Source organism: Melopsittacus undulatus, chromosome Z (genome assembly GCF_012275295.1).
Source record: "Melopsittacus undulatus isolate bMelUnd1 chromosome Z, bMelUnd1.mat.Z, whole genome shotgun sequence".
Taxonomy (NCBI): Eukaryota; Metazoa; Chordata; class Aves; order Psittaciformes; family Psittaculidae; genus Melopsittacus; species Melopsittacus undulatus.
Genome location: NC_047557.1, coordinates 37,199,717 through 37,214,311, shown reverse-complemented (window position 1 = coordinate 37,214,311; position 14,595 = coordinate 37,199,717). Strand labels below are relative to the sequence as shown.

Here is a 14,595-nt window from a genome sequence, read left to right as displayed (position 1 = left end):
CAGAACCTCCCGGGGCCGAGCCTCCCGCCCTCCTTTGGGCTGGCGCCCTGGCAAGGGACGCCATGCGCATGCGTCAGAGATCACAGAAAGGGAAGGGCGCCTCGCTGTGGCATAACCTCAGCCAGTATGAAAGGGCCGCATGGCGGCACTGACCCTGGAACAGCTTTAGGGTGTTTCGGCGAAGGGTGCATGCTGCCTGGCTCCTCCGGGGCCGTAATCTGAAACGTGAAGTACGAGTTCAGTTGCTGCTGAGCGCGGGTGCGCTTGCTCGGCTGCTCCAGGGTGCGCTGCAGCCTGCAGTGCTGCCTGGAAAGAAGCACCGGGAGTAGCTGCGGGGGGAGGAGAGCAAGGAGGAACGTTAAGCAGGGCCTAGCAACGCGTGAGGCGCAAGGTGCTGGATTTCCTCACAGTAACACACTTTGACGCCGAAGAAAATCGAGCACATCCTCCTCCACCCAACACTACTTGACCAGGCGTTGACACCCTTTGTGTGTACTGTGGCAAGTCGCCATGCACCTCCAGCTTGCTTTCAGAAGGTCTCCTCCCTCCTAGGTTTGAGAGCCCAGAGAACACTGTCCTACTAAATTCTGGCTGAAGACATGCAGGAAGTGTCAGTTATTTTAGTAAACCAAGTAATGTAAGAGAGGAACAGAAGAAAAGGGGTTTTGGCACACTGACCACCTCTCTCTGGAAAAAAAAGAATACCAGTCTTCTAACAGAAATACTCTTGAAGTTTTCCAGTTTTCCTTACTCTCACACTGTTCTTGCTCTCTGGACACTGTGTTACCTGACTGGATGGTTCTGACTACAGAGCTGCTCAGTGGCAAGTGCCACAAATAAACCATCAGACATATCCTCAGCTGGATGGACAAAAGAAGCATTGTTCCGAAGGGCACATGAAGTACTTTCAGATTGGGAGAAATCTCCAGGAACTGGCCAACAAAGTTGAAGTTGACAAGCAGGTATTCTTTATTGTGGCTTCGGGAGACACGGGGGAATAGCTCCTCCTAGCGTGTCTCTCCCAAGCATCAACCAGGCTGTGATTATATTGTCCTTAAACATACATATTCATTAATTACATACATATTCATTGATTTACTTACACATTACAACATAAAACATTGTACTATGCCTTCATTACTTCGTTTTCGAATCGTTGTCATATCAATAACCACCAGGCCGGTTCTGGCCAATTCTTCTGCAGTACTTAACTATTTCCTTACCTTTGTAGTTGACAACAAAGCCTAATGTCCTTGAAGTTAGTAATTTACAACCCCATTCTTCAAGCAATCCCATTTTTCAAAACCCTGTATGTGTGACAAAACGAGCATCTGAATCAATGATACACAGTGTAAACGTTAAAAATCCAGCTTTTAGACTTTGAAGGTTAAAGGAGCAACAGATCTTCAAGGTAAAAAGTTTGTTCCAACTGCATCAGTGTTCATGGTGACTGCATTGTCATGTGCTTTCCCTTATTTTGACATCATGAAGAAATCACCTTGATGTCAATCTAAACCTGTACTTGCCTTTCAGTCCTTCTTAGATATAAGCCATTGGACTTACATAGAACACCACTCTTTCTACTGCACCATGTTTGTAGACATGCAAGACACTTACCAAAGCTTTCCTTCTGCTATGACAGCCTGAAGTTGCAGCCAGCAGAAGGTGACACCGCTTCCAAAAGCCCATTCTTTCCTCACAAAAGAGCCTCAGGCTCCTGCCCTGCAGCTCTCCCAAACTGCTTTCTTTACAGGTAGCACAGCCCTGGCAGTCAAAAGGCAACTGCTAGGGGCAAATTCGATTTTTCCTGTCAGGGGCTGTACTACTTTAAAAGCAAAAGCATTCTACCAATATAGCAACTTTATAACGGCACTTTAAAGACTTTATTTCCCAAACAGACTCAGAAGAGTTCCTTGTCTTTTCTCCCTCAGGTGAGTTGCTGTAGCAACGATGAAGAGAACATGCAGTTTAAGCAACATGGGTGACCCTAGCCAGTTTTGACTGCCCATCCATGGCAGAGCCCTGTCTGCTTCTTTTATTCTTATGTGCTGGGGTGAATGAATCTTCCAAATCCCTTTTGAACTTGCTGGTCCTGTCTGCCTCCTATGGCATTAAATCACAGAAGCTCATTGTCTGCTGTGTGAAATGCCACCTTAATAGAATTGGTCAATCTGTTTCAAGTGAAGGAATGTCACCTAAAACTAGTATTCATAAAATTTGGTGAATACTAGTTCCGCATCCACTTGACTCATAGCTTTCAAGGTTTTGTAAACCTTGCCCTTTTCTTCCCTCAGCCTTCTCCTCTGCAGAATGACACCTTCTAGCATTTTCCATTTCTCCTCACAAAGTGGCTGCTCTGTTCCCTTGATCCTGTTACTTGCCTTTCTTTTAACTCCACCATGGACTAGCTCCAGATGTAGAAACCAGAACTGCACTATACTGAAAATGTGGTTCCACCAGTTCTACACAGGAACAAACAGCACCACCTGTTTTGTTCACAAACACCCTTCCATAAGATGCTTATCTAATATTTTGATGCAGCCCTGCACCATGGGGATGGTTTCAGAAAAATTCTTAAAGATCTCTGCCCTGAGCTGTAACTACAAGTTGCTGAATTGCAACCTCAATACCATGTATATTCTGATAAATGATATATACCACAAATACATAAATCTTTACTGGAGCACGTCTATTCCTTTTGCCCATGGAAGTGTTACCTGGCAATGAAAAAGTTAAGATTTTGTAAAGGACAGTGTGTGCAAGCTTCAAAATCTTCAGTTTAGAACTGAACAGAAACATGTGGGAAGGTGTCGTGGTTTAAACCAAGTCCCCCAACTCCCAGAGAGTTAGGAAGGAGAATCCAAAGAATGTAGCCCCCACGGATTGAGATAAGAACGGTTTAATAGCTAAGGCATAACACAAAATCACTACTGCCATTTACTACTACAAATAATAATGATACAGCCAATAACAAGCGAAAAGAATACAACAACCCCACCAGCCACCGACCCATAACTCACTCCACCCTGCCCGGCCGAGAACCGCATGCTCCCTCCTCCATTTTCCTCCAGAGCCCCCCCCTCCAGCTCTCTCTCCCAGTTGCATCCTGGGTATGACGTGCTATGGTATGGAATACCTCATTGGCTAGCCTGGGTCAGGTGTCCTGTCTCTCCTTCCTCCCAGACTCCCCTCCTCACCGGCAGAGCACATGCTCAGAAAAGGCCTTGAACAAAAACACCCACAAAACATGCTCGCTATCAAGCAGTTGTTCCCAGCCCAGAAGTCAAAACACAGCACTGCACCAGCTACAGGAAGGAGAAAAAAATGACTGCTACTGCTCAAACCATGACACAAGGAAAAAGTGTTTGCTTACAAGCTCAAAGACTTTGAGGAGAGGCAGAATACTGACAAATGACCCATCTGCATCAGAAAAAGAGTAACCAGAAAGATTAGGAAGGCAGAAGTAATTTTGAAAAGCCTAGCCAAAGAGAAGGTAACTGTGTTCCTAAACCTGATTCATGAGAAATCACACCCCTTGAGATAAAGAGACCCTTGCTCACAAAGACCCTTCCTCAAAGAACATACGTGGTGAAATAAATATATACTGTGTCTTTAAACAGAGGAGAATGTAAAAGCCAATGACTGTAGTTACACTCTTACGTATATGGAAAATACTGATTTTCACTCTTTGAAACATATAAAAGTGGACAGCTGCCACACTGAGGGTGTGCCAGCTTCATGGAGTTACCAGCTAGCAGCCATATCTGCCCAGAGATGAAATAAACATCTCTACTCTGTGTGTTATCTCCTCTCTGTAAACAACCCTGATTTTAAGACAACAGAAGGATTTCACAAAACTGAGCTCCTTGCCACTGGAGGAGTGTTTGACTACTTCAGTGTCCTGGGTTCAGCAGTAGCAGTAATTTTTTCTCCTTCTTGGTAGCTGGTGCAGTGCTGTGTTTTGACTTTTGGGCTGAGAACGGTTGCTGATAGCAAGTATGTTTTGAGTTACTGCTCAAATGTTTGGTTTTGTCCAAGGCCTTTTCTGAGCCTCATGCTCTGCCAGGGTGGAGGGAAAGCTAGGAGGAAGGAGAGACAAGACACCTGACCCAGGCTAGCCAAAGAGGTATTCCATACCATAGCACGTCATACCCAGGATGTAACCGGGAGTTACCCAGAAGGGCTGGAGAGCTCTGGGGGGATGGAGGAGGTATCAGTCGGTGCTCGGTTGGGCAGGGTGGGGTGAGTTATGGGTCGGTGGCTGGTGAGGTGTTGTATTCTCTTCACTTGTTATTGGCTTATTATTATTTGTAGTAGTGGTAGCAGTAGTGATCTGTGTTATACCTTAGTGATTAAACTGTTCTTATCTCAATCTGTGGGGGCTACATTCTTTGGATTCTCCCTCCTAACTCTCCGGGAGTTGGGGGAGCAATGGGGGGGGAGTGAGTGAACGAGCTGTGCTTGGTTTAAAACACGACATTCAGAAAGCATGGTATCATCTGCAAACATAGGTAATTCCATTGTTCATTTCCTCATCTGAAACACACCTAAACTGGCTGAATTGAAATCACTCTGGTACTGCCAAGTGAAGCCCTCCCAGAGGGTGAAGCTCAAGGGAAAGCACTGTAGGGGTGAGTAATACAATCTATACTGCCAAGTATTAGCTAATCTCTCACAGTTGCCCCTTCCAAAGGAAAAGAGAACAGAAAATACAGTTTAAAATCCATCTTGAAGTATTTTTACTGCAAAATTGTAATACAAAATAGAACTTGGAAGCACTTTGTCTGAAACACAAGCTTCACAAAACTCCACTCTTTTAACAAACTCTTGATATATACAGGTTTAGGACCCTTAATACTGTTAACAATAAAGCATTATATTTCAATCACTGATCAGTTCAGCTAACACACAGTATATAGCCCATATATATAACCCATCCTTTGCTTTTCATGTCTGTAGGTTGATTTCTATTCTAAATGATAAGTTTTCAAAGAAAATGTAAGAGTTCATAAATTATTCAGCCACCCTAAATGATTAAACTTTCCAGTTTTCTATTTTATCTAAATATACAAATTCTACAAAAAAGCTTCAACATACATTTCACATAGCTGCTTTCTGAATACATTCGTTACTGCAATTTCAACCTGAGCTATGATTATTAACCAGAATTATTTCTTCCCTCTTCCTCCTCCCTGATGCGCGCATTTATTGTAGTAGTCTGTGCCACCCCAGTCCTTGATTTTCACACAATACATGTACTTAATGTCATTAACGATGCATCAGTATTCTATCCTCCATATTGTTCCCCCATCTTTTCCCAACAACCTGACTTCTCTTCAGGTTTGTTTGGATTTTTTTAAATATCCACTCCTAACTGCTCAAACCAACACACAACATAAAAATTACTTTGCAAACACACAGAGGTGTTTAGCAAGTAAGTTCAGTTACATATTCAATAACAGCTTCTGTTACTGAATAAGCAGTGTAACACTTCATACCATGTTCAAATTACTGCTGCTACAACATACAACCAGTTCATCTAACCATATTTATCAGTGATTAGAAGCTTGTAAAATTAATCACTGTCCTTTGTATATGAACATTTAAAATTGTATTGATCCACGTTCAAATATGCTTATTAGTCCAAAAGAACTGCATCTTTCTAGTTTAGTTTTGTATACAAAAATATGTTTATATGCTTTAAAATGTACACATTCAATCAAACATCAGTGAAAGAATGACTGATTAAAGAAATTCTGAAGAATAATGCAGTGTTGATATTACTCAACAATACCTGAGGCTTACAGACTCAGTAATCACTACAAATCCACTTGTATTCTCCAAATGGGTATTATAAACATACATTAACATCTGCTCAGTTGGTTGGCTTGCCAAGTATGACAGTCTTGGGGCTTTCAATTCACATCAGACGGAACCCAAGCTTTCTATGTTATCATACTGTGACCTGCTGGTCTAAAAGATAAAAACCATAAATTTAACCTGTAGCATCATTTCTCACTCAGTTTGCATGTAACATCACTGTATATTAGAAACTAATACCAACACCACACCTGTTTTCACTAATGCTTTGCCCCATATTCCTTCTCTTCTCCCTTTTTTAAAATATTTTATCATTAGATAGCACTGGATCCACCTATTATTTCACAACATCCAATTTCAAGGAAATTGATGACTTAAAGTAATGGGCAAACATGTATAAGGACTGTGTGTGATACATAAGGGGACAGAGATCTACGTAATCCTTGCAGTATTTTCATATAAAAGGATTAGTTTCTTGTTAACTTGGAATTGAATAAGCACATTCAATTTTCACTAACATTACTTACTTTCTTCCCTCAGCTTTTTTAATTCCTGTATTATATCACTGTACACACTGGATAAAAGCTCCTCTTGGGATTTTGTTCCATCCAAATAAACTAAGAAAGATGAAAGAAAGTTTTCATGAGTTCTATGCCAGTTATTTTTTAATAGCAATTGGCAAAGGTTTTGGTATTCCTGTGAGTGCCATCAGGAGATGAAAAAATAAACCCCAAGAACAATACCTCCCTTTCCTTTGTTCCCAAACTTGTTTTAGATGTTAAAAATAACCTAAAGTAAAAATGCTCTAGTTAAGAATTACTTTTTTTGTGTGTGTGTGTATGAAAGTCTCCATAAGGGTAATGGTAGTAACATTAGGACAGTAGAGTAAGGGTTCCTATGCAGTGGAAGACCTCAGGTTATTCCTCAGCTTCAGGGATTCAGCACATCAAGGAAAGGCATCACAGTTCCCATTCTCACTGCACAGTAAGACGTGTGCTGATGAAGCAGTCACTTGAATTCTCCCAGTGGGCAGTCCAAGAGCTGTATAGCTGTGAACATTACACAAGCTCACGGTAGTGTCTCATCAGCTGGCCCAGCTTTGAAACTTCACATGCAAGACTGGTGACTGTAGTGCAGTCATACGTAAGACACTAGGAAGTGTCTCAAGTGACTTAACAAGGATTTCAGTTATGATCTGAGGAACCGTGACAGTGCATCTGCTGTCGTCTCGGAAGTTTCCTATAAAGCCACACATATATGTGCTAGCTTGTTACATACACCATACAAATGTTCTAGCCATTTAAAATAATAGCTTTTTAAATGGACTTAGTAACCAGAAGCTTTGTATCTTTTTAACTTCATAACTTTCATCGTTAAAAAAACCCCTCTTATAGACTTAAAAAATAAACCAGCAAAAGACCCAAACTGTCCAAGTGCCACAAAAACATCTGAAGAAAACTTTGTCCCATTAAAAAAAACAACCCCACAGCCCAATGGTAACTGTGTAAGAGCCACATTTTAGCATTTTCTAAGTTTAAAAGTAGGGATACCATACCAATATTACTTGCATTCTCTTCCAATTCACTTTTATGTTTCAGATACATAGGCCACACGTGTCCATCGAAGTAACCCGGTGTATCTGCTGGCTGATAGACTCTGGTGCTACACAAAAATACATTTGCTTTTCCATAAAAGTTTTGCATTTCCCCCTAGTGTCAACTGATATAATAACAACATCTATCCAAAATAAAAAAAAAAGACTGGGAGGGTGTATAAATATTGGACCAAAATAGATTCCTTTTTTTTAATATAATCTGTGATATATAGACTCTTGCTAACTTACCTATTTCTGCCAATCAAGCTACATTTAAGATAAGGCAAAAGTTGTGGGTCTGGGGTTTTGTTTAATTTAAAAAGGTATTATATGTAACTTAAGCTGTACTGAAAGTGTTACATAGAATCACAGAATCATAGAATAGTTAGGGTTGGAAAGGACCTCAAGATCATCTAGTTCCAACCCCCCTGTCATGGGCAAGGACACCTTACACTAAACCATGCCACACAGGGCTCTGTCCAACCTGGCCTTGAACACTGCCAGGGATGGAGCATTCACAACCTCCCTGGGCAACCCATTCCAGTGTCTGACCACCCTTACAGTAAAGAACTTCCTCCTTATATCCAATCTAAACTTCCCCTGTTTAAGTTTGAACCCATTACCCCTTGTCCTACCACTACAGTCCCCAATGAAGAGTTCCTCACCAGCACCCTTATAGGCCCCCTTCAGATACTGGAAGGCTGCTATGAGGTCTCCACGCAGCCTTCTCTTCTCCAGGCTGAACAGCCCCAACTTTCTCAGCCTGTCTTCATATGGGAGGTGCTCCAGTCCCCTGATCATCCTCATGGCCCTCCTCTGTACTTGTTCCAACAGTTCTGTGTCCTTTTTATGTTGAGGACACCAGAACTGCACACAATACTCCAAGTGAGGTCTCACAAGAGCAGAGTAGAGGGGCAGGATCACCTCCTTTGACCTGCTGGTCATGCTCCTTTTGATGCAGCCCAGAATACGCTTGGCTTTCTGGCCTGTGAGCGCACACTGAAGCCGGCTCATGTTCATTTTCTCATGTACCAACACTCCCAAGTCCTTCTCCACTGGGCTGCTCTGAATCTCTTCTCTGCCCAACCTGTAGCTGTGCCTGGGATTGCTCTGACCCAGGTGCAGGACCTTGCACTTGGCATGGTTAATGTCAAGTGCATGGTTACCAAACCAAATTACTTTTTTTTGTTTTCAGTTGTTTTTTTCTGTATATAGATTTCCAAGTTTTAAATAACTAGGGGTTTTGCCTAGTCACATCCATCATCCAGCCTGGACACCAAAGTCCTTAAAGGTGAGTCTAATGAGAAAGCAACAAAGTGGAATCAACCAAATCCTCTCCAGGAGATTTCTTCACTCAGCCATCAGATTCTGACTGTGTGCACATCTGTTGCTGCAAGTACACAATATTGCTCCACATATGGAGGCACTTCAGACATTGGCTCAATAATCTAAATAAGATAAACAGTGCAACTAATGCACAGCCTAAACAAAGCATACACTAAACCCGCACATGAATATTGTTACTTTAGCAATAATCATCATGTGCTATAGTCAACCAAATATAAGACTGCTTAGTATTTTTTAAACTGTTTTTCATTTTAAGCATGGTTTAACTCCAATATGCAGTCAGTAATCTAAATAATTTAAAATCATTTATTTGGACAAGTTTTTTTTATAGTGTTTGTAAAACATTTTACTATCTCTGTGCTCTAATATAAATAAATAAATCATAAAGATAATAAAAAGTCCCAAACCAAGCCGTAAACCAAAACAACCCCTCCCCTCATGCTCAGCATGCTTTTGTTAATGTTGGTTAAATACCCACACAGTCTTCTCCGTGAATCACAGAGGACAGATAGCTTACATTTTGCAAGAACCAAAATAAAAACAGTATAAAAGAACCAGTCCAGGTTATGGGGCACAGTGACCCTCCATGAGCAGTAACCTTACCTCCTTCTCCTTTTGCACTCTTCGTAAGGAAGGGTCAAAAAATATCTTCTATTCCATAGTTCATTAAGTGGCCTAAGATAATAGCATGTTTAGTTCCCTCTTCCTTTTTAATGTGGCTTTAATATACCAGGTTATATACTACTGCTTACTCATAATTGTATAGAAGAAAGCCTTCAACAATCAAAATATAAACATCTGTATTTTTCAGATTGTCACACGTATTTTGTGGCTCTTCTGTCACAACACCTGAGCTTGCTGGGCTTTTCATCCAATTGTGAATACTTTTCACCATTTCATCCATATAAAGGGCATCAAGCACTAGACAGAAACAGAAAGTTAGGCATCTCTAAAAAAAACAAGAATTAAAAAGCTCTCAAAACCTAGGTTAATTGGTAAGAATCAAATAATCTACATACAAATCTATATGAAAGGGAACAGGATTACCCCCAAATACCTCTCACATGTATGAGTAGTTCCATGCTTGCAACTGATGATACCCTGAAACTAAAGCTTTCCCCAAGACTGGGGTATTTTTGGTGGTCTGTCTGAGTTCTGTAGCACCAGAAGGTGTGTGAACACATTTCACAGCCTTTCCCCTGACAACAGAAACAGAAGGGACTGTTCCCATATTCCACAAAACTTGTAAAAAAACTTACTTACCCTGAGACCTGTACCCTTCTGACAATTGTCACTGACACAGGTGAAGGGAGCAGGAGCTCAACACTTTCTGCTTTGAGTTTTTATTGGGTTCAGGTATTTGGAAGGTAGAGATGGATGGATGAATTGAAAGGAGAATGCAAAACAGTGCAATGTAGCACCTGTTTTGTCTGTAGACATGTAAGAACATACTGAGTAAGTACTGAAAGGTATAGAGAAGGCAGCTTTTGGGTAACAGAAGAGCAAACACATTTTAGAGGAGGTTTTAAGAGCAGCATTAAACCTATATATTTGAACCAGAATGTCCAACTTACCTCTCCAGTTTCACATTCCAATTTCATGAAGTCTAGAAATTGAGCTAAAGACTACATAGCTGAGAAAGAGTCAGTTTTCAGGTACAATTTAAGGGTCTGGCAAATATTCTGAGTAATACATTTTGTGACCACCAAGTATCAACAGAGATTATCCAATAAGCAACTGTTCACAACTAGATATTACCTGAACCAAAGCACTAGCCTAAAGTGGATCTGGCTCTAGAAGTTTATAAATTAAATTGGCACATTGAGCCGGGATTAACCATGAACTTCATCTGGTCTCTATGTATGATCTGACACGAAGTAATGGTGGCAGGATCAGACCCAAGTTTTGATTGATTTGGAATAAGACAGTGAAAGGTAGTGCAGAACAAGAAGTGCAGAAGCTCAGCATAAGAGAATTTCAATACAACATTCAAAGCAATGCATCAAAGTTACTGACCATCATATAGCTTAAATCCACGTTCATCTGTTTCTACTTCAGACTCTGGCTGAAGAAGGAAAAAAAGGAGTATTTTCAAGGCAGCTTTTATGACCACTGTCAGAGATACATACTCTTCAGTTACAAGCATAGGGGTTATACACTTTTGTATCCCAAATGATTAAATTTATCTTCAAAATTAAAATGCTGTATACGACTGTTAAAATAGAATACAAACACAAAAATATTGTTTAATCTGGAACAACAAATTTTCCCAATCATACCTCACAAGTTCACTAGAGCTTTACTTCAGAAATAAGAGCTCCTTCACTATCCTTAACAAACAACTCCAATGTCAATGCAAAAGTCATTCTTCTGTTTTGATTTTAGAGACAAAGAACTACCTATTGCTATACTGGTATAGAGTTAACAAAATTTCATTAACTTCATTAGCACAGAGTATCTTGAAAAGCATCAAAGAAGACAACGGACTTCTTTAGCTGTGTATACTCTGTGGTTCTGGCTACTGAAAGTTCAATTACTCTCAGTGCTCATTTTATTTCTCTTTCACATGAAGTTAACATTATCTTAAGAAGAATCAATTTAAAAAGTTTATCAGAGGAGAACTGAAAAGAGAAGAAGCTATACTAAAAGCTGTGCAAGCCTACTTTTACCTATCAGGTCTTTCCATCAAGACAGTTACCTTAAAAAAGTCATCTTGACAGATTATATCACAATTGGGAAGCATTTTCTTAAGCTTTTCTGCCAGTGTTGTTTTCCCCCCATTTGTTACACTGAGTTGAAAAACAGGAAAAATGCATCAAGACAAAAAAATCAATATTTTAAACATATGTACATGCTAACACAGATATTTATGTACAGTTAGACACAAACAAACCTCCTCCTTAACTCCCACCCCCAAAAAAAGTTTATTCCCATTAAATACTCGCTAGCTCTGAAAGAATTCAACAGCTTTCAGACAGTAAATCCAGCAGTGCCAGGAAAGAGGTTAGAGAAAGGTGGTACCTGGGATCTGAGAGACAACATTTAACTTTTTTTTTTGAGGGTTACATGTTCCTGAGACCATTATATGTTGTATTTGTAATCTACTTTCAAAAAACACAGAATCATAGAATCATAGAATAATTAGGGTTGGAAAGGACCTTAAGATCATCTAGTTCCAACCCCCATTCATTCATAGAAATACAATACATACAATAGAAATTGCATCACTTCATTCTGAAAAGAAGACCAGTCTTTAGATGCAGAGGAAATTTAATTGCTAACACTTACCCTCCAAGGCCAATAATCAATACCTTCATGGTTTTTCTCCTCAATTCTTGCTTTTCACTATCAAAAATAGTAGCCAGAGAAAACTCTTAATTCAGCAACAACAAAAGCAGCTATTATATTAAGAAATACCAATTACAGATAAAACTTAACTTTTTTTTTTCTTTTTGCAAGGCTAATGCCAGTACCACAACTGCTTGTTTTAATGCTGACAAAAAAAACCCCCTGCAACATACATGCCACATCACAGATTTACCCTAGTATATCAATCATTTGGGGGTAACTCCGAGACTCAGTTCTACAAATATTAATACCACGAGATCCCTCAAGAAAAGCATTCACTAGATCAAAAGCTAATGGTATAAAGAAGATTTGGTAAATAGAAGCTGTGGTGGCAAAACAAGCAAAAAGCTTAAGAACGAAGTGACATGCTGAGGAGAAAGACATTTTAAAAATCTCATTAAGAGTTATAACAAAGAGTATGCTCAAAGACTCTTTTAAGAACCTTGTCTTAGCAGTGTGAGAATTCACCACTGCGTTATGAGACTTAGCAGTGCCAACCATGCAAGTGCTTCTCTTCTGCTCCACCACAGAATAATTTGGAGTCATTACAGCTACTGTAAAGGCACTTTGGCCATTGTAGCTGACTTAGCACTGAGATGGACTAAACAGCGCTTCATCTTCTTCATAAAAGAGCAAAGACTGAAACCCTGGAAAAGGTTATATACCCATACACCTGTTGCTATCAAGTAACCAACCCTGGGGCTGTGGCTGGCTGACCACCTTCAGTGGTCAGAACTGCCAGAAGACACAACCGTGCCTTTCCCTGACTCTTCTCAGATCTTTCCTCTGCGGCAGGTGTTTGAAGAGTCCACAGTGAACTACACTGGAAAGCTACTCCAACTGAAAAACAGTTTTGCAAAGGAGGAGGGAAGGGAAGAATGTTAGTTTTCAGCAACACAAATTCCCTCCAGTTTACCATCCATTTACCTGTGCCTGTAAAGGTATGGTGCAGGAGAAAGGCAGTAAAGGGGATGCTTCTCTTGGCAGCAGCACTAGTCTACAGAATTTATCAAACCAGTTTAACATTCATTAAACATTGCTTTCCACAAGCATAAACCCATTAACTATTTAACCACATGCAAAAACCCTGGTTTTCACCTGGTCTGGCCTCCAAGGTCATGCTTAAGGAGGTAAAGCCTATGACACCTAAGACTGAAAATTACTATTTCCCCTGCCCAACAAGCCAGTATCTGTACTTAAGGCATCAGTTTGAAAGTAAAACCACACCATTTCTGTGAGGGTAAGTTTCAGATACAGAGTTTGCATTTGGTGCAACAACTGCAAGTTAGCTGTTTCTCAGGTCTGTGATGTGATCTTTGCATGTTTGCTTTAAGATATTTTCCTGTTAAAATAAAAGACATACTGACTAGCCCAAGCCATCACCAGTGTGATAATGTTCCTCTGCGTACCTGCAGTAGTTGGCACTGGCAAATTTGCAAGTTAGCATGCAAGGGTTTTTCTAAGAGCACTGCCACTGTCAAGTTCAACAATGCATCGTATATCTGTGGTATTGGCCACCTATCTGGAAAGCGCAAACACATGATCTGCTCTGAGGAAGCAGTGATAACCAGTCCATTGAAAAATAAAGATCTAAAGATCACCAGTAAGGTTTGTGTGTCAGAGGATTAGCCTTTGTCCCACAAAAAAAGGCAATGTAACAAACTAAACAACATCTGGACACACATGCTGAGCTTTGGACTCTAATTTACGTCACTGTCTATACAAAAATTAATCCCAGCTTCGGGCAAAAAAATACCAGGATGAAAAAAGCCCACCAGAGCTCTTTCTCCGCCCAGAGTAACAAGTAGCACGAATTGCAACGACAGATTTGTTACCAATGTAACACTGAACTCCTAAACTCTCTGGTCTCAGTTTAGGATCTTTAAACAGGACATAAACCCGTGCTAACCCCAAAAAGGAACTGCTTCCACGGTAACTTTTTTTCAACAGCGCGACGGAGCTGCAGCACGCAGTGACAGGCGAGGTATGCTTCCTCCCAGGCCCCGCCACAGCCGGGTGGAAGTATCCCGGTCACCGAACCACACCGCCGGGACACGAAGTGGGGGACTTACAGCTCCTAACACCTCAGCTTCTCTGTGGTAAACGTAACTTTAACCGCTGCTCACAGACACCGGGACAGCACCGAGGGGACCGCCTCGGCCGAGGCGCTTCCCCTGTGCCCCGTCACGGAACTGCCCGCTGCACGAGGCCCCTGTCACACGCCGCTCTTGGCGTAGCTCGCAACTCACCACCGCCGCGTCACGGTTCACTGACGTTACGCCCCCCTCCACCCTGCAGATACTCCCCCGCTTTCCTCGGGCCTCGCCGCCGCCACCAACCGACCCCCAAGAGCGAAACCCACCGCTTCACGCGCCGCTCCGCTGCCCCGCCCCATTGGCCGCCTCCTCGTGCCGCTTTGGGGGGCGGGGCCTCAGCGTGCGCGGGGATTGGCTGGGTCCTTGCCTGGAGCCTGCGAAACTCCCGTG

At 41.4% G+C, this 14,595-nt stretch overlaps 1 protein-coding gene across 5 annotated transcripts; it reads right to left on the bottom strand.

Moving 5' to 3' along the window:
* Positions 1-4,710: 4,710 nt before the first annotated feature.
* NMRK1 (nicotinamide riboside kinase 1) lies at positions 4,711-14,514 on the bottom strand. 5 transcript variants are annotated; one of them, XM_005154964.2, is made up of 9 exons: positions 14,472-14,514; positions 12,050-12,106; positions 11,460-11,550; positions 10,778-10,826; positions 9,514-9,682; positions 9,365-9,436; positions 7,376-7,482; positions 6,348-6,437; positions 4,711-5,973 (listed from the first exon to the last, which is right to left on the bottom strand). In XM_005154964.2, exons 2-9 carry the CDS (start codon positions 12,076-12,078, stop codon positions 5,954-5,956), a joined length of 627 nt encoding a protein of 208 aa, XP_005155021.2. In that variant the 5' UTR covers positions 12,079-12,106; positions 14,472-14,514; the 3' UTR covers positions 4,711-5,953. The 5 variants fall into 5 exon arrangements, 2 of the variants coding, with proteins under 2 accessions (XP_005155021.2, XP_033928953.1); XM_034073062.1 differs by lacking the exon at positions 14,472-14,514 and adding an exon at positions 13,037-13,078; XR_004081366.2 differs by having other exon boundaries at positions 6,348-7,482.
* Between the last annotated feature and the right edge of the window lie 81 nt (positions 14,515-14,595).